Genomic DNA, 26,759 nt, shown 5'->3' with positions numbered 1-26,759 from the left:
ATTTTGAGAAGGGTTCCATAGGCTTCATCATGTATCATGATACAAAAAAAAAAAAAAAAAAAAAAAAAAAAAACTAAGAATCCTGGCTTTAATGCCTCCCTACTGCCTTTAGTATCCAATATAAACTGTTTTTTTAATGCACTTCATAATCTGGTCCCACTCTACTTTTACAGTTTATGTAAATTACTTCCTTTGCTGTACCCTGGTAGTTCAGAAAGTCCTTGCAGTTGCTCATACAACACACTTCATTTCCTCCTTTTATACTTGTCTCTCATACCTACAGTTCACTAATACTTCACTTGAAGAATCCTTTATTCCTTTCAAAATTGAGGTAAAATACTACCTTATACATTAATCTTTTCCCAAATATAGTATAACAAAATATAAGTTCATAAGATGACATAAAGGTCTCTGAGATCAGATGAGACTAAAATCCCACTTTCAATTGAGAAAATGTAAGAGAGAGCATTTGCTCTGGGTCACCACTAATATTGGATATATTGACATTAGGTCTTATTGAGAAATCAATGACAGATCACACAGAAAAAATCAGTGACCTGTGATTTCATACACTAAGCTGGAAAGACCTGAGGTCTGGAACCGTCAATGTGTTCTGCTCTAAAATGGACTAAAAGAGACTTTCTCATTTGCAGTGTCATCTTGGATTGTGTTTTGGACACTTAGTGCAAGAAGGAAACACAGACAAATGGGGACGGCTTTGAAAGTTAAAATTTATTATTATATACTTAAGTGGAAAAGCAAGCTGTACACAATAAAGATTCATGACTTCATGTACCCATGACACTTTTCGATTCCAAGGCACTTGTTTTTGCTTGGGGAATGTTGGAACATGTGTCCCATTGCAACTAAAGAAGTCAGACTAGGAATAAGATTTTCATCCTGAGGTAGAAAATGCATGGTGAGGGATGTGAAAATTCCCTAGGGTAATACATATGGCTAATTTCAACTTCAATTTAAATCTTTTTCAATCCAAGAAGCTTAATAGGCATTTCAAACTATTGGACTATTGGATAGTCCTATTGCACTCTGGATAGAACTGGGGTAGCTAGGTGGCATAATGTTGGATTTGGAATCAACAAAACCTGATTTTGAAACCCAAAATGTTAATTCATAAAGTAAAACCTGGAAATTGTGTCATATTCCTCATTCTGGATAGCTCAGCATGAAGTGAGAGATACAGATAAGGTACTAACAAAAATCCTAATTTTTTAGAAAAGGTCTCAAGGAAAATACAAATTCATCACCCTTTTACCTTTTTTTTTTTCATCATTTATTAAATGCTTACTGCTGAAGAATCAAGAACATTAAAATAGGTCTACAAGAAATACAAAAACAAAGACACAGTCCCTTCCCTCAGGAAGTTTTCAATTTAGTAAGGGCCGTAAGACATGAATGCTAAATTAGTCTCGGTCTGAATCTCAAGAACCAAAATCACATTTCTACATTCTATTTCTAAATGCTAGGTTTAACTGATAACATTCAAACCATTGGTGGTAAGCACATACCTAAAAATGAATTTTTTAAAATCACATTTCAAAATGGGGAAAATATATATCAGTTTACAAATACAGAAATCAATTATCTTCTAACTATACAATAATGTATCTTGAAATAATGTTCAATGACAAGCCTTTATTAAATTTCATTTTTTTATTTCTACATTTGTATAATATTTTATAATTTCCAAAGTACACACAGTATCTCATTTGCGTCTTATAACAACCCAATGAGATTGACAAAAGCAGCTTGGGTCCCAAGATGTTAACAGGTATTACCAATGTCAGAACCTGATCTAAAATCAGGACTTAAGAGCAGAGCACTTAACACAATCCTCAGGCCTATATCCACTTGGAGCAATTTGCTTAGTTGAAGATCAGTAACCTTGGTTTCTACCATTTCATTAAGTTTCTTAAACAGCTATTTTTAGGAAACTTGTGAAACCTTGGCTTTTAACGGGAAAACTAGGATAGTGGGGTTATATATGATGATTTCATCATTATCCCAAACACATCTCAAATGATTCTATTTCTTGCTGTTGTTCTATGCAAAATGGCACTAAGAGTACATACACCATGGACCTTTTGGACTTTTGCCTGGAAGGGTGAACTAGTTTGAAGAAAGATGAACTAAGAAATCTCCCTAAGTGAATTTTCAAAGACTTAGACTGAGGACTTTTCTGTCCTTCCTGTATCTTTGGGGAATTAAGTTAATCTCATCAACAGAGTTAAAATGATGGGCACCAGATGCATATTTTCATCTATTCTGGAAGTAGTAATCACACAAAACCAAAACTGTCCTATTAATTCAATTTGCAGTTGGAGCATTTCCAGCCATATAGTCATTTGGAGCAAATAACACTTTTTGGTGTTCTGAGCCCTTTTCCTAAACACCTGTGCACTTTGCTCCTGCCATTGGACCAATCTACATTTGGATACTCTTCAAGACCACAGACATCTCCAGGTCACAGAAACTTGAAGGATGCAATGGATCACATAGAGTTGCTACCAAAATAATAAATTAAAAGAGAATATATATACACATATAAATTTCATTTCATTGGGGTACAATATCTGAGATTTTATAAGGATTACCAAGTTTTTTTTTAACAAATTCAACAAACATTTTTTCTGTCAATACTAAGGAAGACATAAAGATCATTGGAACATGGGCTTACAATATAGTAAGAAGGAACTACGTTGAACCACAAAACAAAATAGAATGAGATGAACACACAGGAAAGCTATAAATAATGTGCTATGAAGGTCACAGAAAGATGTTTTCCATTTTTGCAGAAGGTTTTCCAGTGGACCTGAGCTGTTTTATAGAAGTTAGAACTGGACTTTACAATCAGTATAAAATAAAAAGTCCAGAACATTAACCCAACACCGTTGTGCCATAGTTCTCTTTTGTTGTCCTGACTGGGTTTCCCTAATTGTCCTGCCTCAGTTTCCCTAATTGTTCTGCCTCAATCCCCTTAGTTGCAAACCCTCTCTCCAGTTCAATAAGACTGGTATGACTCAGAGGTTATAAATTATCAATGTGTAAATTCAAAAAGGGGGAGTGCAGACTTTCTGTTTCTAGCCAGACACTTTATCTTCCAGTTTGTTAGAATTTTTGGTTCTACCCCCCAGTCTGTCAGAATCAGATTGATGATTCCTGCCTGGAGATTCCTGCTCACCAGAATTTGGACTCCACACCCCTGCTTTTGTTTAGCTACAGTGTATAAATATGTCATTGAGAACTCACATTCTCTGCTGGATGCTGGATTCTTGGAGACAATGGTCTCATTCAGCCCTGGGACCAAACCCTGGATCCATTTGGTCCCAGTAAATCTCTCCCTTTCAAATAAAATATTTAAAACTCTCTAATCTCTATCTTGCCTCAGTTTCTCTGGCATTACAACATAATCCTCAGGTCTATGTCCACTTTGAGCAAATTGTTTAGTTGAAGATCAAGAGCCTTGGTTTCTATTTAATTTCTTAAACAGCTATTTTTTAGGAAACTATCAGAACTTGGCTCATAAAAGGAAAATAACCAGGAAAATGGGGTTATGTAGTTGAGGTTTTCATCATTACTCCAGACATACGCTCAAATCAATACTATACAGAAACCAAAAAAAGCAACTAAACAACCATCTACAATGGGGAAACAGTATATACATAAAAAATAGAAGGTAATTTTCTTTGGTGCCAAAGAACATAACTATAAGGAACAATGTAACAGCAATGGATGGAAGAGAGACAAAATTAGGCTCAATAGATCTTCCTAAGAATTAGAATTAGAGTAGTAGTCTAGAAGATCAAATGATGGTCTTGTGAGTCATTAGATCTGAGTACTAATCCTGCTATAGAATCTTTGTGTGACAGCAAATCTTTTACTGTCTCTCCACCTTAAGTTTCCTCATCTTTAAAACAAAGTAATAATAAAATATGTTTTACAGGATTGTGAAGATCAGATTTGATAATATGCATGGGTTCTTACTGTGCTTAAGAAGTGACAAATATGATTTTCAAGTTCCAATGCAGAAAATATAACTATAATTATATAAATGGAAACCAACAAAATCAAACACATATTACAAAATTACAAATAACAATTACAAATAACAAGCATAGTCCCAAGGAATAGAAATGAGAAGACAACCTTACCTCACTCTTTGTATGCAAATGTCATATGTATATATTAATGTTGATTTTTTTCCTTTTTTAATATATGAAATGATTATCTGGAAAGTGTTAATGGGGTAGATCATGAAAGAAATTATGGTGACATAAAAAATCAAAATATATAAATTCAAAAGTTTTAAAACTGTGATAATTTATGTGAAGTAGTTTTTTTAGCTATTATCATTAGCTGTCCCAAAGAGGATAGATTGCCATGGAAGATAGTGAATTCCCCTTTGAAGCAAAGACTGGATGACTGTTTGTTGGATATACTGTAGAGAGCATTCTTATTTAGATTTGGGCTGGACTTGATGGCCACTGAGGAAGCTTGCAACTCTGATAATGTGATTTAGTTTGCTAGACATTGTTTCTTTAAGGAAAAGGCTACTGTTCTTCCACAAGCCATTCTAAAATAATTTTCATTGATTCCTTTATAAATATGACATTAATTTCCTATGCCCTTCTCTGCCCCGACTCAACAAACCATTCCTTGTAACAAACAATTAAAAAAAAAAAAAGCAGTTCAGCAAAATTAACCAACACATCAACCCAGCTGACAGTATAGGCTATATTTCATATCCATAATCAATAGAGGCAGGGAAATAATTTTTCTCAGCTCTTCTCTGGAGCCAAGCCTGGTCAACATTAGACAACATTGAGTTTGCTTTTTTTGTTCTCTCCATTTATATTTTTGAAGATTTTCAACAAATGATTGAATGAGGGCTAATAACAATTTTCAGAAACCAAAAAACAAAACATGTGTTGGTCCTTTATCAACCAGCTTGATTTTACTTCTGGTTCAGCTTTTATTTTAGGAGTCTTTCATTCTTTCTCATTAATTTTAATTAATGATAATATCATTCTTTCAGGCTGTTTTAATTCACAAAGCTTCCATTTTTCCATGAATTACTTATGCTCATTTTTTCTTAAGCTGAAAAATATTTATGTACCCAAAACTTTTCAGTCAATTCTTAATTTTTTCTAGTTTTTTACTATCACAAAAAGCTTGGCAATAACTATTTTGTCATCTATGGGACCTTTCTTTCTTTGACCTCCTTGAGGTATATGTCTAACAATGATATTTCTAAATTGAATGGTTGGGACATTTTAGTTGTTTTTTAAACATAATTCCAAATTACTTTCCAAAACAATTGGACCAACTCCACTAAAATGTACTGCTAGATTCTGATGAGTAAAAATGAATTCTACAAAGTGGTTGAATATATTTGAATTTGCACTACCCAAAGTTATAATTTTATAAAATATGTTCACTGATGACAGGGGAATCCCTCCACATGAAGCATTAATCTCCTAATGTCCCTGACAAGTGACCATCTTTTTTTGGCTTGTGGATGTTTAGTGCCAAAGATGTCTTTTCTTCCCAAGGAAATGCATTTTTATAGTTACGGATTATTTTATTTAGAAATAATTCTAATTTTCAGAAAGTTCTTTCTTATATTAAACTGAAAATTGCTTCCCTAAAATAAATGTTCACTGGTTCCATCCCAGTTGAAATATAAAATTAGAATTTGGATGTTCCAATTACTTCATAGTATTCATTCATTATTAATACTAATAGGTACCTACCTGCATTTTATATGTGCCTTCTCATCATTTGTCATTTTTGCTAATTCAGCTAGAATTTTGTAGAATATAATATAGTGTACCATGCCAACTTAAAGATCCAGAGAGAAAATTGTGAGGATATAGGAGTTAAGGTTTCAGGGTCAGGTCTACCTACATTATCCCAGAAGTACACATTAATCTACCACCAACATTCATCTCTCTAGTAGCTTTAGACTAAGGCTTGTTCAGTGGAAGAGAATGAGACTTTGGCCATGAAACAAGCCAATATTTCTGTACCCCACTGAATTCAGGACAGAGGTTAAGTAGAAGAGAGTTTAGGCAGGAAGAATCCTGGAGACAAAAGGCTGTGCTGAGAGTCACTACAAAACAAAAAGCAGGTCATACAACTGTATGAAATAGAGATAAGGTGAAGAACTTACAAGAATGTATGAATTATTTTCATTATTTCTGTGTTTCTCCTATGACCTGTATAATATGTGCAGGGTCATATTTACTTGAGCCTTGGCCAGCTAGAAACATATTTACTTAACCTGAGCTGATGACATTTATTAGTATTTGACACTTAACGATATTTAGTCTATTACCTTGACCACTCTCTGCTTGATTAAGTCTGAAGGCATGATTTTCTGTTTCCTAGAAATCAGGAGATTTCTAGGAAACAAACTTTCCATTCCAATCTCTCCAAATAGCATCAACCAATTAGATGCTTCCCCCTCCCTTTCTCATTGCTTTCTTACTTGTGATGTAATCTCTTGTCTAAAAGCTATGTACCTTTACTATTTCTTTAGCCTTCCTACTGAGAGCTTTCTCTTTCTTATCCCTCCGGAGGTTTTCAATAAACAATTTTTCTGCTTTTTACTGAATGATCTCTGAGTAGTCATTTTGGGTAAGGGTCTTCTACATCCCTCAGTCAAAATAGATTCAAATGAAGAGCAGTCTGGTTCATTCTGTCTTTCTATAAGATCAAGTGGTGCTCCCTAACACTCATATATATGCGTACACATTCATAATATACATGCTCATGGGTTTGTATATACATTTGTTAGGATTGTTAGTAGCTTCTAAGGGTCCTCAGTGATGAAGTTTGCACAGATCCAGAAAAGTTGAGTAAGGAGAGATCCATATTGTATATAAACACATAGACACATTGAAATAAGCTTTTGAGCTGTCAGCTTTCCCTTATCAGGTTGCAGGTCTTTTGGGATCAGAAATCAGTAAAGGAAATTGTGTTTGTCCTACAGAAAGGCCAGACATTTTCCATGGGACCCATCTGTGGATTCATTCCTATGAGTCTGACTGGATTTACCTAAAGACAACTGCTGATTGTGGCAATGTGGTACAATACACAAGAACATAGGAACTGGATTTAGAAGCACCTGGATAGAAGGTTGGAGGTCACAGATAACTTCACAAAGGATGTAATTAGTACCTAAGCTGTGAGGTAGAAATGGTAAGAAAATTCTGAGAGGTAGAAATGGTAAATGGCAGCCCGTACAAATGTGTGGAGCCTAGAGATGAAAATGTCAGATGTGAGGAGGCTAGAGATGAAAATGTCACTTTTAGAAAATAGTTAATAATTCAGTTTAGCTAGAATATGATGTGTTTGAAAGGGAATAATGTGAATTAAGGCTAGAAAGGTATACTAGAGCCACTCTGTCAAAGATCTAACCCCAGGAAGTGCTATCTTATCCTAGTCAGTAAGATGTTGGGAAGTGATATGATCAAATCTGTGCCTTAGGATGATAATTTGAGGGTAGCTGTGTGGAGGATAAATTAGAAAGAAGGGAGCCTGGAAGAAAAAAACAAGATAATTTAGAAGGTACAATTGAGAAGGCTCATCAAAGGGCTTAATGGACAGCCACTAATGTGGAAAGAAGAGGACAGATGTGAGAGAGATTATAAAGGTAGACATTGAGGGTATGGAAGAATCAAGTTTACTAGCAGGTGATTGTGAAGATGGTAGTGCCTTTGACAGGAGTGTTTTTATAGGTGAGGAAACCAAGATCCAAGAGATCAATTGACTGACTCAAAGATTTAGAGATGAAAGCAGTAGGATCAGGATTTGAAGTAATTTATCCAATTTAATTTTTGTAGTGATCTCTGCACTACAACATGCTGGTTGAAGGAATTAGGAATTCAGAAGGTAGAGATAAAAGATAGAGAATTGCAGGTTTAGGCAACTGTATGATGAACATAAGCACAGAGGTAGAGAAAGAGAAGATGGTGATGAGGGAATTTGTGATTCAAGTTTGGCTGAAGTCTAGAGGGATTTGTATTTTTGCATGTGTGTGTATATGCACACACAATTGTAAAAACAATTTTTAACATTCATTTTTAAAAATTCCAATATGATTTATTTCAGATGAATCGTCATTTATACAAAATAGGAAAATGTAAAGGTGAAGACATTGCCTCTGATGACACCATTTCTCAAAGAGGCTTGACTAAAGTAAAATAATCACTATAATGGGGGATAACTAAAGAATTTTGAACCTACCTCAGCGAGGAAACACTTTGATCTCATGACAAGTGGAGGTTAAGAGATGTTAAAGGCAACATAGAGCTGAAAATCTAAATCTATTTGCATGATATTATGAAAGAGGATTTCATTTTTTAAAACTTTCAGAGCTCTAAATTCTCTCCCTTCCTCTATTTCCTTCTCCATTCCCTCTCCTATATTAAGGAGGCAAGTGATTTTATACAGGTTAAATATCACATTAATAATATGATAGATAGCTAAGATAAATACTAATAGAGAAGAGATACAAAGTTAAAAGAGTGGGGCAGAAAGAGAATGTGGAGGGCCTTGAATGCCAACCTAAGGAGTTTGAAAGGTTGTTTTTTCAAGAGACACAGTATATAAAAGGAAGATTATTATGGACATGTACAAATTGATATGATGGAAAGAGTTTTAGATCTGCAATCAGAGAACCAGGACACTCATCTGCTTTTGCCATTTACTGCCTTGTGACATTTAACCTTTCTGGGCCTCAGCCATCTTTACCTGTAAAATGAAGTTTTGATACCTTCCACTTCTGTGACTTTGTAGCAGACCTGAGATAAGGTGACTCATTAAGAGCTCCTGCAATCTTGATGAAGGACAGTAGGAAAAATGGGATCACAAAAGTGGAATAAAAAATACAAGATATATATCCTCAACTGGAGTGAAGAGAACTATGTGTCAACTTACAGTCATTCCTAGTAAATTTGGGCCCATTTTGCAGTAGTGAAAATGTTACTAGGCAATGAAATATGAGGCAATCCAGTAACATGAGTTATGGTTTACACTGGTCTTTAGGTAACATTCATTCTGTGATACTAAGCAGATACAAGTTACTGATTGAGATGACTCTTGACTGTAGACCTTTTCCAACTTGCCTCACTCTACTTTTCTAGCTTTAAGAACTATAAGAACTCTAAACCTAATCAACTTTTCTTCTTGTCCTCTCTCACCTTCCATGGATTTAAACATGCTATCGCCCATGCTTGCACAGGCTGCTTCTCTTCAATCATCTCTGACCATTTGACACCAAACAAGATCTCCAATTTCCTTCATGACACTTTTCCTAGTCCTCTTAACTAGAAGAGATTTCCTTTTCTTATCCTACTTGCTAAGTATTCCTTATTTTGTATACGTTTTCCCTAAAGGAATATAAGCTCCTGGAAGACTCATTTTCGTTTCTTCATCCCAGTGCCTATTAAATCAGAGCCGTAGACAACCACTTAATATTCATTAAAGATGAATTAAGTGTATTTCTCAGATTACTGATTATTTCTTAATCTTTATCAGTTTTAAGTATCTTGATCGTTGTGTCCCTAAAACCTAAGTGTACTTTGATTAACAATTAAGATGGATTGCGCTTGATAATCATCAGTACCCTGGCTGAAAGAGATGTATAGGTAAGGGTTCCATTCCATTCCTACGGATCTTTGCTATTTACAAATTATTTCTATCACCAGAGCTGTATGACGTCAATAGTTTTACAAAAGTTGAAAGAAGCTCAAGAGGGTTAGAGGCTACCCCAATGCCAAAGGGTATATTACACAGCACGCGAGCCGCGCCAAGCTTCGGGATCAGCTCTCCTTTTCAAACCGAGAAGCCCCAAACCCATTGAGGGGTCCGAATGCTGGAGCCCAGGAGCTCCGGCAGGAGAGGATGGCGACTCAAGTTTGCTTGTGCAACTGAGTGCGGTAGCGGGTACGAAAGTTGGCCGGCATAAAGAAGAAATAGTGAACATTCAGGAACATGAGAAACGGGGGTAAGGTCGAAGATCATGACAGTCTTCAGGGTCACACTGAAAAATAGGCCGCGTTGCACTATGGGATACGATATGCGAGTTTGCCGTACGGCTTGCTGGGAGGTGTAGTTCCATCGCTAGTAGCAGCGCAATTCACTTTGACACAGAATAGGTGGAACTCTCGCCTTTCTACTACGAAATTACCGATGACGGTCATTCTACAGCTTATCCAGTAGTTTTCCACCTAACTCCAGGTCAGTTTTGACCAGAAAATCCACTCCGATAGGAAATGAGTTGTGCGCGCTCAACTGAAACTGTTCCTTAATGCGCGCTCTAATGTTTCTCGCGGGAATGAGAACAGTTGCGTTCTTAGAGTTGCGCATGCGCACACGCACACCCCTCCCCTTTCCCCGGCGAGTCGGTCTAAGACCGGCTCGCGCAGGCGCAGAGTCCCCGAGCCAAGATGGCGGCGAGGTGCTCCTCACGCTGGTTGTCGCTGGCTGTGGGGAACCCCCGGCTGCCGGCTGTAGTGGGGAAAGGGGCTCGGGCATCCTGGGAGGGCACCGTCGTGGTCTCTCTGGGTCGTAGACTAAGCAATGCCGCCATCTCGCCTCGTTTGGGAGTCTGCGTCCCGGGGAGACTCCTGACATTGAGACCCAGCGTCAGCCTCTCAGGTGAGGGGAGGCTTCGGCGCCGGGTCTGGAGGGACGAGGGAGCGGCCGAGGCCGAAACGTCTTTCTCCGGTCGGGACGGGTCGGGGAGTTGGGACTTGGCCTTCTTGGGGCCAGGGCCCTGCTTGGGGCAGCCGGCTGGGGGAGGGGAAGCGCGGCCCGGACTCGTCTGAATGAGCTGGGGAGGCGGTGCCGGCTGTCAGCATGTGACAGGAATCCCAGAGCTCTTAGAGAGAACGGGGTCCGCCCCCGCCCTCCTCCCCTCTGTACCCTGGGTGCGCCCCTGGCCCTCTCCTGGGGCTGGTGACCTTCCCTTCCGGGGTCGTCTCCCCCGGGAGTAGCAGCGTGGAGCTGGAGGAGGCACGCTGGTGTCTGGTGAAAACGGCACCTCTACTTTAGGCAGCAGTTCACGATGTCCTCCTTGATAACAAATAATGAGTAGATCAAATAAGATAATGTGTCTGAAGAAGGGATGAACCTCACAATACTTTCTAAATGTGAACTGTTGCTATTGTGACGATAGCCCAAGCACAATCTGCAATTACCTTATGCATTTAAGAGTGTGTTGTGCTAATATGATTTGGATCATAGATTTAGAGCTGGAAGAAATCTTGATCTGACCCCACTTTTACAGATAAAGAACTGATTCCCAGAAAAGTTTGAGTACTTTGGACACATAGGTGTAGCAAGTGGGAAAGTCAGGATTTGAGATTGGGGTGCTTGGACTCTGATATGTTAACAAACATTTAAATGTTTGCTTTGTGCCAAGCACTATGCTAAGAGCTGAGGGATACAAAGACAAGCAAAAAAAAAATCTTGCTTCCAGGGAGTTCACAGTCTAATAGTATTAATTGAGCCTCTTCCATTATGGTTCTGTAATCCATGATTTGTGTTCCATTAGTCTATAAACTCCTTTGGAGTGGGAATCTAGTCTTTATTATTTGTTTCTACTTTAGCCTTTAGAATAATGCTCTTTGTGAAGGCAGACAATGTTTCCTAAATTAACTCATACACATATATGCACACATAATATGTACCTACACATACATATCACATATATAAAAACAGGGAACACTTACAGACATAATGGTGTTATTTTTCTTGTTTGGTATTGGATAGTTCAGTGCTGTAAAATGTAAAAGACACTTGGTTTCTACGGTCATGAGCATCTTACATTTATATTTATATGGTGCTTCCCAATTTATAAGGGTACTTTTTATAATGTTCCTAATCTTGAAACACCATCGTGTATCTGTTTCATATTATCTATGAATAATAATGTAAAATAATGTACCTAAAAGTGCTTTGTAACTTTTTTTGCACTATGTAGCTTTTAGTCATTACTGCCCATAATTACAAGGCTAGTAAGTGGCAGTGTCACTCAATTCAAGCCTCCTGACTGTACATAGAGCACTCTGCTCTATACTAGGTATAGAGGTGAAACAGCAAAACTCTTGCCTGTTCACGAGTTCACAATCTAATGGGAGAGTTAAGATAAAAGTCTTCCTCCCAAATCATGACACAGAGGACAATATAGTGTCTTCTAAATGCCAGTCACTGTTAAACACTTTACAAATATCATATTTTACAATTGAGGAAACTAAGGCAAAAAAAATGAAGTGTTACACATAGCACAGTGGTCTGAAGATGGATTTGAACTTTTCCTACAGACTCTAGATCCAGCTCTGAGCTAAGAGGCATGAGAAATAGTTCTCTTATGGGGGAAAATGTAGTGATTTGGGCATTATGGAAAGCTTTGTAAAGGAGACCCCTCTGCAATTTTCAGGAATTATTGAGATATTCCTGGATTTTTGGAGAGTAGAAATGAAGAGGAAGTCCATTTAAATTATAGCCAATAGCATATACAAATGCAAGAAACAGAATGAAATCAAGATCTTAGAAGTGTAAAGATAGATCCCCTGGATTGCCTGGCCCCTAAAGTTATCTTTAACCTAGTTACCTTTTGTCTAGGCAAGGGAGGTCCTCATAAAAGAATCAAAAAATGATATCCATAGTACAGTGAACAAACATTGATACCCCGTAATATAGTACCTTGTATTTATAGTGTGTGCTCAATAAATGATTTATACTTGATGACTTTTTGAGACTTATTCAATCCTCTAATTTTTTTTTTTCAGACATAAAGTCACATCTTTGGATTATGAATGTGTTCATACCCTGTGGTGGGTTCTTGGATATGTAAGCTATATACAGAACTTGAATAAATAGTGTTATGGCAGGATCATGCCCACAATATGACCAAAGAAAAGTAGAGTTGGAAGGGATTGTAGGGGTTTTTTAGTGCTTTATTTTATAGATGAGGAATCTGAGACTTGAGAGGTCAGGTGACTCAACTTCAGGATCATATGTTTTATAGAGTTGGAAGGGACTTCAGAGGCATTTTAGGTCAATTTCTCATTTTAAAGATAAGGAAACTGACACTCAAGAGTATAATTATATAAATAACTTTTTCAAAGTCATACAGGTTTGATTTTGGGTAAAATTTGAACCCAGATCCTCCTACTTATCCACGTCCCTGTTTATAATGCTGCTTCCTTTATAATCCTAATTATATTAAAAGACATTGAATGGCTTAGAGGCAACATGGTATAGTGAATGGAATTGATGACCAAGACAGGAAGATCTAGATTCAAGTCTCATCTTTGAAACATTTGGCTGTGATGATCTTGGACAAGGCACTTGATCTCTAGAGCAGTGCCCTTGGTAACTCTCCTTTTTTTTTTTTTTTTTTTAAATAACTTTTTATTGACAGAACCCATGCCAGGGTAATTTTTTATAGCATTATCCCTTGCACTCACTTCTGTTCCGATTTTTCCCCTCCCTCCACCCCGTCCCCCAGATGGCAAGCAGTCCTTTACATGTTAAATAGGTTTCAATAACTCTCAAGACAAAAAACTGCAGAATAGGTGCCAACCTGCATTGGTAGAGACTGGAAGTTTCCTGTACCAATGAAATAATCTGTCCTTTCTCTGTCCCTCTGATTCTATACAGCTTGTATTTGGGTATAGATGCACTTGAACTATCATATATGAAACTGACTAGCAATAAGGGACTGAGTTACAAAAAGCTAGTTTCACATTTGAAATCTGATTTTAACTATATGCCAGTTATTTAAAGCATTACATAATTGCTTTTAATTTTCAAAATACATGTAAAAATAGATTTCAACATTCACCCTTACAAAACCTTCTGTGTTCCAAGTTTTTCTTGCCCTTCCCACTCCTCTTTCTTGCACAGCAAACAATCCAATATGTGTTAAATATGTGCAATTCTTCTATACATATTTGTATATTTATAATGCTGCACAAGATAAATCAGATCAAAAAGGAAAAAAATGAGAAAACAACAACAAAATAAAAATATTATGTTGTGATCCACATTCAGTCTTCTTTCTGGATAGAGATGGCTCTTTTCATCACAAGTTCATTGTAATTGTCTTGAATCCACTTCATTGTTGAAGAGTCATGTTCATCACAGTTGTTCATCTCATAATCTTGTTGTGTACAATGTTCTCTTGATTCTACTCACTTAATTTAGCATCACTTCCTATAAGTCTCTCCAGGCTTTTTTGAAATCATCCTGCTGATTATTTATTTCCCCCCCCCCCCCCCAACAAATCATTTATTTATTTATAGCTTTTTATTTACAAGTAATATGCATGGGTAATTTTACAGCATTGACAATTACCAAAATTTTTGTTCCAATTTTTCCCCTCCTTCCCCCACCCCTTCCCCTAGATGGCAGGTTGACCAATCATGTTAAATATGTTAAAGTATAAATTAAATACACAATATTAGTATACATGTCCAGTTATTTTGCTGTTCAAAAAGAATCTGACTTTGGAATAGTATACCATTAGCCTGTGAAGGAAATCAAAAATGCAGGCGGACAAGGGTAGAGGGATTGGGAATTCTGTGTAGTGGTTCATAGTCATCTCCCAGAGTTCTTTCGCTGGGTGTAGCTGTTTCAATTTATTACTGCTCTATTGGAACTGATTTGGTTCATCTCATTGTTGAAGAGGGCCAGGAATTGATCATCATGTAGTATTGTTATTGAAGTGTATAATGATTTCCTGGTCCTACTCATTTCACTCAGCATCCTGCTGATTATTTCTTATAAAACAATAATATTCCATAACATTTTTATACCATAATTTAACCAACCATTCTCCAACTGATGGTCATCCTCTCAATGTCCAGTTTTTTGCCACAACACAAAAGATTGCTGTAAACATTTTTGCACATGTGGGTCTTTTTCTCGTTTTTAGAGAGACCAACATATTCAATAATTCCTTCCTCTTCCACTTAGCCATGGAAGATGTTATTCACTCTTAAGAAAATTAGGAAGATTGTGAGCTTACCAGAATAAAGAACAATCGTCATTTTCAGACTTTATTTAATATTAAATATAAAATATGGCTCTTTCAGAATTAAAAGTGATTCAAGAAACAAGATGCAACTTTAAAGGCTTTTCTCTAATGAGATTCCTAATTAATACCACAGAAATGACTCTTCTAATCTTCTGATGATCAAGTGAGGCATAAATTGGGATTGGATAGAGAGGTAGGCTTGGCAAAGGTGTTTGCTTCTGCAGAGTTCAAATGGAAGCTATATTCTTCCTTAGATAGTGAAGGTCTCTAGATGTGCCTGGTTCAAAAATTAACCTTAACTTTTTCTGTATCATGGACTCTTATGAAGCCTGTGGATCTTTTCTCAGAGTAATGTCTTGTTGTCTACATTTGTAATTGAAGATAATGGTTAATTCCGATGAGAGGTTAATGAAAATGCAAATGCAGTTTTTTTTTCCTATACTAAATTAAAGGATTCTCTGAATTTTCTTCCTGGCTCCCAAAGAATATATGGATCCTAGCTTGACTGCTAATCTAATTGAATTTGGTATTTTACTAATTTGATCAAGTATCAAAGTACTGTAGAATTTATTTGTTGAAATCTACAACCACATTCTCTACTGATAAAGCAGGTAAATGAAGAATGCTTATTGGTTGACCATGAGAGAACCACCATTGCTTTATCTAAGAAGTAACATGCTATTCAGGAGATGTTTGAGTAAAGAAAGTGATCTGGTCCTGTGGGAAAAGATAGTAAAAAATGATAGTTTTCTCATAAAAACGAGTTTAAGGGTTGTCAGTTAAAATATAGGGAAGAGGTTCCAACGAATGGAGTGGATCCCTTATGGAGGCTTAATGGACAAAAGTTGTGCAAGAGTTGAAAGCAAGATTGGTTGAGATTTGCACTATTGCAAGATAACCATTGAAGAAATCACAGCTTCATTCAAGTGTTATAATTTGCTTTTTTTTAAGCCATAGTCATATACTTTTTTTGGTATGTTTCTAATGTGCAACAAAATTATTCATGAACTAAGTCTTGTATGGTCTTATTTTTTAGGAATATGGGTGAATTAATCTTATTTGATTCAAGGGTCAGCAGATGAACTAGATCCTGAAGGCCAACTCCATCCTGCTGTCTATTTTTGTACATCCTGAGAGAGCTAAAAATGATTTTTACATTTTTAAGTACAATAAAACTTTTATTTTAAAAATGTAAAAATATAAAAAACCCATATGAAAGGCCATAATTTACTCACCTAAGTGGCTCCAGTGTTTTGAGTCAGGTTGTTTATGATCCAAGAGGAAGTTAGTAGTCAAAGTGATCTACTATTAGAAGTCACAGTAATGTGATTGTATAATTTTTAAAAGAAGAAAAATAGAAAAAGTAAAAAATTAAAACCAACTCTTCCTGTTTGGATATGGATAAAGTACCTTCCCTCTGTTCACCAGTTATTTCCTGTCCTTGAGAATTTTTACTTTATTGGTTTACTGCAGAGATACAACACAGAAAAATAAATAAAAGATTTGTTGAGGAGAGAGATGTATTCATAAGATCTTGTGCAGAACCTGAAGGAAGATAGAGTTTGAGAGTGGAAGTGAGAGTGCATGCCATTCATAGGATACAAACTGTGAGCAAGTCATTGAATAAGAGTAAAGAAAAGGAAAAAAATGTGAAATAAATCTAGAAAAGTAGTTTGAAGCCAGAGCATTGAAGATTTTAAATGTCAAACTGAGTGAGAAGTTTATATTTTATCCTAGAGCCTAGCTTCCTAAATTGGTGCACATCTCCATATGGAGTCCCATAACTGAATGTGGGGTTCTAGAAATTGTGATTTATTATCTGTGAATGTTTGATTTGTATACCTATTTTATATATACCTGTATGTCTGAAGTCATGTAAAAATTGTTAAAAGTGGGAAAAGTTTATTAAGAAGCCTTGGCCTGTAGGATATAAGGAAATTTTTTTAGAAAATGTTAGAGTAGGGAAGTGACATAAATGTAACTTTACTGTAGAAAAATTATTATGGTAGCTATACAGAAGAAACTTTTAAGTTCCCAATATATCATAATTTTGAGTTGTGGGTATTTATGAATAATATTTGATTGAACCAGACTGTCTTTCATTATACTTTTGGTTGGTTGGTTGGTTGGTTGGTTGGTTCTTGAAGAGGACCAAAATGATATCATTGTGTTAGAGTCAAGTTACAGTGTGTCTAGTAGGGCTGATCAGATTAATACGAGCTCTTAAATGCTCTGCCACAGGTTGGACACAAATAGTTCCCTGTACATTTGGGATAGAGTCTCTAATTTTGCACATTTCACATTTCTTCTGAGCTAATTCAATTCTGCTTTGCTCATAAAGCATAGTACCTTCTCTGATAAGGGCATGCCACGTTGGGTGGTTCTGTGGCAGTGTCCCTCATGTCATATAGTTAATTCTCAAATTCTTAAGAGAGACCTTGAGCGTGTACTTGTATTGCTTTTTTCTGATCATCTTGTGGCCTTCAACATTTGATACTTACTAGTTCTGTGACTTTGGATAAGTCACTTAACCCCAATTGCCTGGGGAAAAAAGGATTGAAAGGGATTCATAGGTTATCTAATATATAACTCCATTACACTAGACCAAGTGCAAAAGAGGTGTCTAATATGACTTTATGTATTTTTTATTAACAAGAATTCATATCTCTAGTTCTGGAAAGAGTACAATTGTCTGGCAGTCCAGCCATATTCCTTTTTGAAACAAACCCTCTAGCTTGTATTGTTTTATGTTGTTGGTTTTAAAAAGATCAGTGCTTTTCATAGTTATATACAGGAGGAAAAAATATAATTGTTTATTAAGTAGGTTTGATTTTTTTCCCCCTGAGGCAATTGGGATTAAGTGACTTGCCCAGGGTCACACAGCTAGGAAGTATTGTCTGAGGTCAAATTTGAACTCAGGTCTTCCTGACTTTAGGGCTGGTGCTCTATCCTTTGCACCACCCCAGCTGCCCCTTGATTTTCTAATTATTGTCAGGCATAGAAGTCTGTCTTCTATTTATTAGAAGGGTACATACTTATCTTTAAATTAGGAAAACTTAAACTTTTTATTTTGTGGATGAAGGAAGGGAATGAGAACATCTAGTTTTAAATTAAGTAAATTTTCTTTGTGCCCTCTGCTGCTTAGATTTCTGAAGTTACTGCTGCCCTCAACCTTTTAGGTTTATTAATAAGGGGGTCTGGATTTGGAAAAGAAGGAATTGCAAAGGAATTAGGAAGTTTTGTATCTATACCAGTGTATCAGAGTTACAGTTGCAATTTTGTTCTCTTGTCAGATGGAACTTCTTATTACTCCCATATGACTTGCTGTTTTTGATAGAAAAAAGTACAAGCAAAAGAAAAGAAATACTGATTCCAAAAGGATGAACTTTTCATTGTGTTTACCAGTTATTTTGGTGAGGGTCATCTTGCCATTTTACTTTCTCTTTTGCAAATGTTCCCATTATAGTTCCTTTACTTCATTTCAATATTCCCATCCTAATTGCCTGACTTTATTTTCTGTCACCTAAAGTTGGAAATTACAGTACAAGATCAGAAAGGTTTTTTCCCCAAAACCCCCAGTAATCTGTTTTTGTCATAGATTGTTTAATCTATTCCATACTTCCTTTTTTCTTACTTAGAATAGTAGGTTTTATTTGCTTTTTCCCTCAGAACTATCTGATGCAATAGTCATGAAAGAAAACATAGAATAGTTCTCTCATTTATATGCTTTGATATCTTTTGGGTTTTTTTTTGTTTTTTTTTTTTCCCACTTTTGGGAAAAGCAAAGGCTAAAACATTCTTGTGGATGGTGCTGGAGGAACCTAATTTCTTAGACCACTCAGCAGCTATTCTGGAGCATAGGGTATCATATAAACTAATGTAATCAAACAGTGTCTCTGGACTTTTCACTTTAACTTTATTAATTTATAAAATATTTCAGTTGCCTGAAATGCATTTTGAATGAAAGAAACTTTTTAAAATGTTAAGACACCTTCACAAAGATTTGGCTCAACATAATGCCTTTGTGCCATCCCTGAAGTTCACTGGATTCTAGAGATATGATCATTTTTACTAATGAATGCTGGCAGCAACCATTATTGCTTGCATGGTGTTAAAATCTGATAAAGATCACAGCATGGGAAAAACTTTAGGTGCCAGACTGATTGAGGAGTTGTTTTATCTCAGGATATAAAGAACCATTAAATTTTAAGTAGAATTTTGCCTTAGGAAAGTTATTTTGGATAACTGTATAGAAGAAGCTTTATTATCACAGTAACATAAGCAAAACAATTAGAGAATGATTCTAAGAAAATCGTGCTATTAGATATTTCAAACCATCTTTCCTTATTTTCTTAGTCCTGAGAAGGGACGTGTGTGTGTGTGTGTGTGTGTGTGTGTGTGTGTGTGTGTGTGTGTGTGTGTTTTATTTTTTAGTCCTTATTGACTCTTTGTGACCCTATTTGGAGTTTTCTTGACAGAAATACTGGAGTGATTTGCCCTTTCCTTCTCCAGCTCATTTTACAGAAGAGGAAACTAAGGCAAGCAGTGTTAACTGACTTGCTCAGTCACACAGCTAGTAGTAAATGTCTGAAATTGGATTTGAAGTCAGATCTTCTTGACTCTAGGCTTGGTGCTCTATCCATCATATTACCTAACTGCTGATATATGCAAATAAAAGTTTTATATGTATGTATGTATATGGCCACATATACATGTTGAAAAGAAATAAAACTTAAAGGCACAAGGTTATCATTCTATCGTATTTTTGTGTTTTGTCTTCATCCTTCTCTTGGCCAGATGTGGCAAAAGATTTGTAGTATTATAGATTGTATAATTTTTATAGAAATGTTATTAAGTGAAAATTAAAACATACTAATTTTTCTCTCTATCGTGGCATAGGTATAAACATATGTCTTTTATATAGTTCATCTAAAACTTTTGTTGCTTGCCTTCATGTAATATTCTGATATTAATTTTTTTTTCTTTTAGGAATAAAATTTTACCCTTTAATTTGTACTGCTCCCTTTCACACAAGTTCCCCCTCAGCCAAAGACGATTATTACCAGATATTAGGAGTGCCCCGAACTGCCAGCCAGAAAGAGATCAAGAAAGCTTATTACCAGGTCTGTATGATGATTAGAGGTAGATCATTTTTGAAAGGTGATTGTAGAAGAGATAATATTGTTTATTCTTACTTTGACCAATAGGACATATATGATAAAATTTGTACCCTCTGATGAAGTTAATTTCTTTGTTCTTCAGTGTCTAGTGCTTATGACCTTAGAACAAACAAAAAAACTCAGGTTTTAATAGAGCATATTTTACTAACTCATCCATCAAATGACTGACATTTGTTTACGAGAACAACTGCTCTCAATCAGGGTTCAACAACTTATTTAATAGAATGTCTTTTGAAGAGAATTTAAATTGTCTTTGAATTGAATTCACATAGAGACACAATACTTCTTCAGAATTTGCTTGTACTGTGGGAATCTTGTATTTTTTCACCTAAGCAGTAGTCTCTTCCAAAGCACACTTGATTCCAGTGATGTCATCTGGTGGTGGTGAATATTGCAGACTGTTGGTGAAAATTGCATTGCATTGCAGGCTTTCTGCATTTCTAATTCTAGTCCTATAAACCAAAAAATTGAGTGATAAACAAGGGTCTCTTATAAACTTAGTTTTCTGCACCACCATTCTCTAAATCTATATGCTATGTGAAATGAAAATCAGACTTCCAAGTCTGACTTCAAAGACCTTTTAGCTACAGCAGAGCCAAGTGTATACATATCCCAATTTCCTCACTCTATTATCACTGAAGCTGAGTTTTGTGAAGAAAGTAAAGTTGTTTTGTAATATTTTTTGTATTATATTGTATTTTAATTTTATTGAAGAAAAATCCACTTTTCTTCCTTCTCCTCATGTGCTCTATTTTCAATGGACATTGCATATTGATCTTTTAATGTTTTCTTAGCTTGCCAAGAAATACCACCCTGACACGAATAAAGATGATCCTAAGGCTAAAGAAAAGTTCTCACAGTTAGCAGAAGCCTATGAGGTAATGTGACTGATGTATATACTAATTTGTTTTCTTTGTCCTTGTTTTTAGTTTGTACTTAAATTATTGTTTTCTAGATAGAACCATTCTTACATATTGTATGGCCTACAATGAAAGGTTAGGGCCTCCCTCAGTCTCTTGGTTCATTACATTTAAATTCTTTTAGCAACTCTTTATTGACTATTTATATAATATTGTACTGAGCATGATGGGAAACGGAATAGTCTCTTCCTTTGAAGAACATAAGAAAAATAAAATACTTGAAATAATTGTGAATGATTAAAAAAAATTGGACTATTAGATATTTCAAATCATTTTTATTTCTTAGTCTTAATAATGGACTCATTTATGGATGTAGGATTATTATATAAGGGTTTATTTATGTGCGTGTATACAGTTACATATAATATCTTCATTAAGAAGTGGTAAAATTTTGGGAAAAGTTATCATCTTTCCATATTTACATGTTTTGTTCTTTACTTCCTTTTTTTGACCATATGGAGCAAAAGATTTGTATTGTTATTATATTATTCTACATTTTGTAGAAATATTATTATGTGAAAATGAAAATATACTAATTTTTCTTTCTGTCATGGCCTATATGTAAATAAATCTCTTTTGCATAGTTCTTCTAAAACTTGGAATTTTTCAAGGTACACTTTTACTAGAAAGCTATGGCAAAAACCTCAAAATTTTTTTGAGGATAATGAGAAAGTAAGCTTAAAAATGTCCACATTAAACATTTCAAATCAGAAGGATCTGAGTTATTCAGGTTTTGCTATATTTATTTATATAATAATAATACGTTCTAAAAATACGTTCTAAATGTTTCTTTTGTCTTATATTTTTTGAAGCACAGTAACTCATTAATTTTTTCACTTAATGAGGTTTATCACTGTAGTGAATTTTGGATTCTTTCATCCCTCCCCCACTTCTCTCTCCTTTTTCATTCAGGAGAAAGGGAAAAATGTATTTTTTCTGTCATGCACCATGCATACCCCTGGATTCTAAAGTTTCCACAATTGATGCTACTTGACTATGCAGTAGTAGCTTTCTGTATAACTTTTTGACTAACTTATTGACATTGCTTTTTCATATATTTCCCTCCCCCTTCCCCAAGTTCTGGCATTTTAAACTTTACTACATTGAGGGAGGTAGGGGATATGACTCATATACAGTGAAATATTTCACAAGATCACAAGTACCTTTCATATCTCTCAGCTTTTCATGATTTTAAATTGTTAAAAAAAATCTAAGTTTTCTCTATTATTAATTTATATTAAAGCTCTTATATTGGGTATGGTTCTTTAACCTAGGTCATATTATTTTATACACTTATCTTTTTATTATTATTATTATTATTATAGCTTTTTATTTACATATGCATGGGTAATTTTTCAGCATTGACAATTGTAAAACCTTTTGTTCCAATTTTTCCCCTCCTTCCCTCCATCCTCTCCTCTCTATGGCAGGTTGATCAATACATGTTAAATATGTTAAAGTATATGTTAAATACAATCTACATATATATGTCCGTACAGTTATTTTGCTGTACAAAATGAATTGGACTTTGAAATTACTCACTGTCTTCTAATCTGTCTTTGCCCTTTTTTTTGGATTCACATATTTAGTCACTGTTTAATTAAGGTTAGGGTTAGGGTTTAGGGTTGGGGTTAAGGTTAGGATTAGGGTATTAATTTACTGGTGAAATTATTTTTATCCTTAGCTATCTTTGCTATTTTTATCATTTATCTTTCTGATTTTTCCCCAAGAATTTGTATTCTTTCTTTTTCCTGTCTCTAACCTTTGACCTGTTTTCTCTATAAGCTTTCTCCTGCTCACCTTTTATATCTGTCAGACTTTAGGTCTCTCCCAATCGATGTCTAGCTCGGTCTAAGCTGAAATGTTTTTTTGATTTGAATGGAGTCCTAGATCTAAATGTCTCTTTTTCTTTTTCCTCTCCTTAACCATTCTCAAAGAGGTCTAAATATCACCTGGTATAGTGGAAAGAACATGAGAGAGTCAGGATACCTGGTTTTGGATAAGTTATTGTGTGACCTTGACCAAATAATTCTCTTGAACATTTTCCTATAGTGGACTGTTAACTAAAATTCTGTATTTTCAGATAATTTCATTGTCATTAATCCAGAATGAAATTAATTTGTTATTACGTTGTTCTTTGTCTAATAGGTGTTAAGTGATGAAATGAAACGAAAGCAGTATGATACTTATGGTTCAGCTGGCTTTGACTCTGGTACAGGAAGTTCCAGTCAAAGTTACTGGCGAGGTGGCCCTACTGTTGACCCAGAGGAACTCTTTAGGAAGATCTTTGGGGAGTTTTCAGGATCTTCATTTGGAGATTTCCAAAGTGTATTTGATCAGCCTCAGGAGGTAAGGATTGCAAGTAGAAATTGTTGTATCGTGAGAATATTTGCCTCTAGGACTATGTAAAAATGTAGAAATTATATGAATTATCTCCCTTTTAAGTTTGAAAAAATTAGAATAAGTGGTAGCAGGAAGGAATAGGACCACACTACTCTTATCTTGTGACTCAGTTCTAGATCTAGCTTAGTTCCCTTTTTATTCAGTTTTGGATCTAGTCCAATTCTGTCCTGTAAGAAAACTTTATTCAATTGTGATAACTGAAAGAAATCTTTATTCTCTTCTTTGAACCTAATCCTATATGGCTGAGAAGTTGGACCACATTTGTTTATTGCTTAGAGACCCTTAACTAAGGATCTAGGTTATGCTGACCAGAAACCCAGTCAAATCTAAAAATTAATACAAGGAGTTTTCCTCCCAGTTGTACATCTCAGATAATTCATATAACTGGTCCCTTATTGTTCATTTACTTATTGTTTCCATGTCCTTTTGTGATTGTATATAGACATTTGAGGGGAGTGGAACACCTATTTTTCTGATTTCAGGGAATTTCACTTGTTCATTCTCCCCTTCCCAACTTGAAAATCCCTAATATTTCTTCTAACTAGAAATCTAATTACCTAATTTTGCATCCTGGTCAATGGTTTTATTCTTAATTAGTTGGTCTTACCAGATTAATTGTTTTTAATGTATAAAATTCTGTCTTTATTTGGGGTTCAGGGCCAAAGCTGAGGTATTCTAATCATGGTTTGTTCAGCAATTTGTATGCATTATTTAATAATTGTTTTTATGTAGAAGGTTGAATTTCTGAATGAAAATAATTAATGATCACAAACCATTTCACCTTTTTTCTTGTGTTTGTCTCAAGAAATATTAGTGAAAGTTGGAGAAAAGACAGTCTTATAAATTTGTTATGCATCAACTTAATTCAACAGTGTATAAATGCCATATATTATATAAAGTCTTTAGAAGTGCTATTTCACTGAAATTTGAATGACTTGGTATTCAGATTTACTCTTCAGCATTCTTGTTTTAATTTTGATGTCAAAACATTGTCTATGAAGAAAGATTAAATAATTTATTGCCTCTCTCTAGTACATCATGGAATTGACATTCATTCAAGCTGCAAAGGGGGTTAACAAAGAATTTACTGTGAACATTAATGACTCATGTGAGCGATGTGATGGCAAAGGAAATGAACCTGGCACCAAAGTTCAGCAGTGTCATTACTGCAGTGGCACAGGAATGGTAAGAACTAATGTAGAAGATCAGACAGGTCTTGGGTTTTGTGGAATTTTCTTTAAGCATTCTTATATTGTCCTGATATCCTAGAACTAGAAGTAAAATAGAAATTGAAAGAATCCACTGATTACATCCTGAAAGAGATCCCAAAATGAAAACTCCTAGAAATATTATAACCATATGCCAGAGCTCCCAGGTCAAGGAGAAAATACTGCAAGCATTAGAAGCAATTCAGATATTGTGAGCCATAGTCAGAGTAGTACAAGATTTAGCAATTTCTTCATTAAAGTATTCCAGGTCTTAAGAGTGTGATATTCGGGGGACAAAGGATTTAGTCTAATAACCAAGAGTCACCTAGCTGTCAAAATAGTATAATTCTACAAGGGAAAACAATAGATCTTTAATAAAATAGAGGACTTTCAAGCATTGCTGATGAAAACACTAGAGTCGAATAGAAAGTGTCATTTTTCAAATAAGAAAAACATAAAAGAAAAACAGGAATGAGAAATCAAAAAGGATTCAGTACGGTCAAACTGTTTATATTCCTTCATGGGAAAGTGATACATTATTGTGGGTAGTTAGAATGGGGTTATACATGGAGGGTAGAGATGTGAGTTGACTATGATAAAATAATCTTCACCCCTCCCCCCCAAAAAAAATTTAGGGGGCCAGAAAAAGGAATAACATACATGCTCAGCTGAGTATAGAAATCTATTATACCCTATAGAGAAAAAGGTTGCTGATAGAAGGGCATATTGGGGTCAGCAGTGGTCAAAAGCAGAACATTTTTGAGGAGAGATAGGATAAAAAGAGAAGACAAGCAGGATGGAAGAAAATGCACAGTAATTATAATTGTGAATGTGAGTGGGCTGAACTCATCCATAAAATAGAAGCTAAAAGGTACAATAGACAATAAAGTGATTTCAATACCGAATATATATGTACCAAATGGTATAGCATCCAAATTCTTATAGGAAAAGTTAAATGAGTTATAGGAGAAAATAGACAATGAAATTATACTCAATTTTCTCTTCGCAAGCTGGATAAATCTAACTAAAAAATAAGGAATGAAGTTAAGGAACTGAATAAAATTTTTTTAAAAAGTTACATATGATGGACCTCTGGAGAATTGAATGGGAATAAAAGGAATATATCTTTTTCTTAACTATGTACTACGTATACCAAAATTGGTCTTTTATTAGGGCACAAAACTCAACTAAATGGAGAAAAACAGATATACTAAATGTATCTTTCTAGATTATAATGCAATATAAATAACATTCAATAAAGGGCTGTGAAATCAGAGATTGAAATTAATTGGAAACTAAATAATCCTAAAGAATGGGTCAAAGACTAAATCATAGAAACAATTTTATTAAAGAGAATAGTAAAAATGAGACAGCATACCAATATTTTTGGCATGTAGCCACTTAGGGGGAAATTTAAATCTCTAAACACATCAGTAAAATAGAGAAAAAAGAAATTAATGAATTGGATGTGGAAGAACATTAAAAATCCCAATTTAAATGCCAAATTGGAAATTTTAAAAATTAAAGGAAAGATTAATAAAATTGAAAGTAAGAAAACTCTTGAATTAATAAAATTAAGAACTGATTTTATGGGGGGGGAAACAATAAAATGCATAACTTACTGGTTAGTTTGATTAAAAAAAAAGAAAACCAAATATTAGTATCAAAAATGAAAAGAGTGAATTCATCACTAGTAAATATGAAATTAAAAGTTATTAGGAGCTTTTTTACCCTGTTATATGCTAATCTAATGATTTAAGTAAACATTTACAAAAAAAAAAAGTTGTCCAGATATAGAAGTAGAATGCTTAAGTAATCCTATTTTTGAAAAAGAAATCAAGCCATTAATGAGCTTGCTACAAAAGAATCCCTAGACCCATATGGATTCACAAGTGAATTCTACCAAATATTAAAAAAACAAAAACAATTCATTCCATTGCTATGTAAACTATTTGGAAAAATGAGCAAGAAAGAAATT

General features: G+C 35.0%; 1 protein-coding gene across 2 annotated transcripts in view; it reads left to right on the top strand.

Moving 5' to 3' along the window:
* The first annotated feature begins 10,449 nt into the window (after positions 1-10,449).
* DNAJA3 (DnaJ heat shock protein family (Hsp40) member A3) overlaps positions 10,450-26,759 on the top strand; it is a 35,134-nt gene continuing 18,824 nt past the window's right edge. The window contains exons 1-5 of one of the 2 annotated variants that reach the window (XM_051967593.1): positions 10,450-10,683; positions 20,060-20,193; positions 21,045-21,128; positions 23,319-23,519; positions 24,606-24,758. In XM_051967593.1, the coding sequence (XP_051823553.1) occupies positions 10,473-10,683; positions 20,060-20,193; positions 21,045-21,128; positions 23,319-23,519; positions 24,606-24,758 (783 nt within the window). In that variant the 5' untranslated portion in view covers positions 10,450-10,472. The remainder of the gene's footprint in view (positions 10,684-20,059; positions 20,194-21,044; positions 21,129-23,318; positions 23,520-24,605; positions 24,759-26,759) is intronic. The other variant, XM_051967602.1, reaches the window with a different exon arrangement.

The sequence above is a fragment of the Antechinus flavipes genome, chromosome 1 (assembly GCF_016432865.1).
Source record: "Antechinus flavipes isolate AdamAnt ecotype Samford, QLD, Australia chromosome 1, AdamAnt_v2, whole genome shotgun sequence".
Lineage (NCBI taxonomy): Eukaryota > Metazoa > Chordata > Mammalia > Dasyuromorphia > Dasyuridae > Antechinus > Antechinus flavipes.
This window is presented reverse-complemented; position numbering and strand designations above follow the sequence as displayed.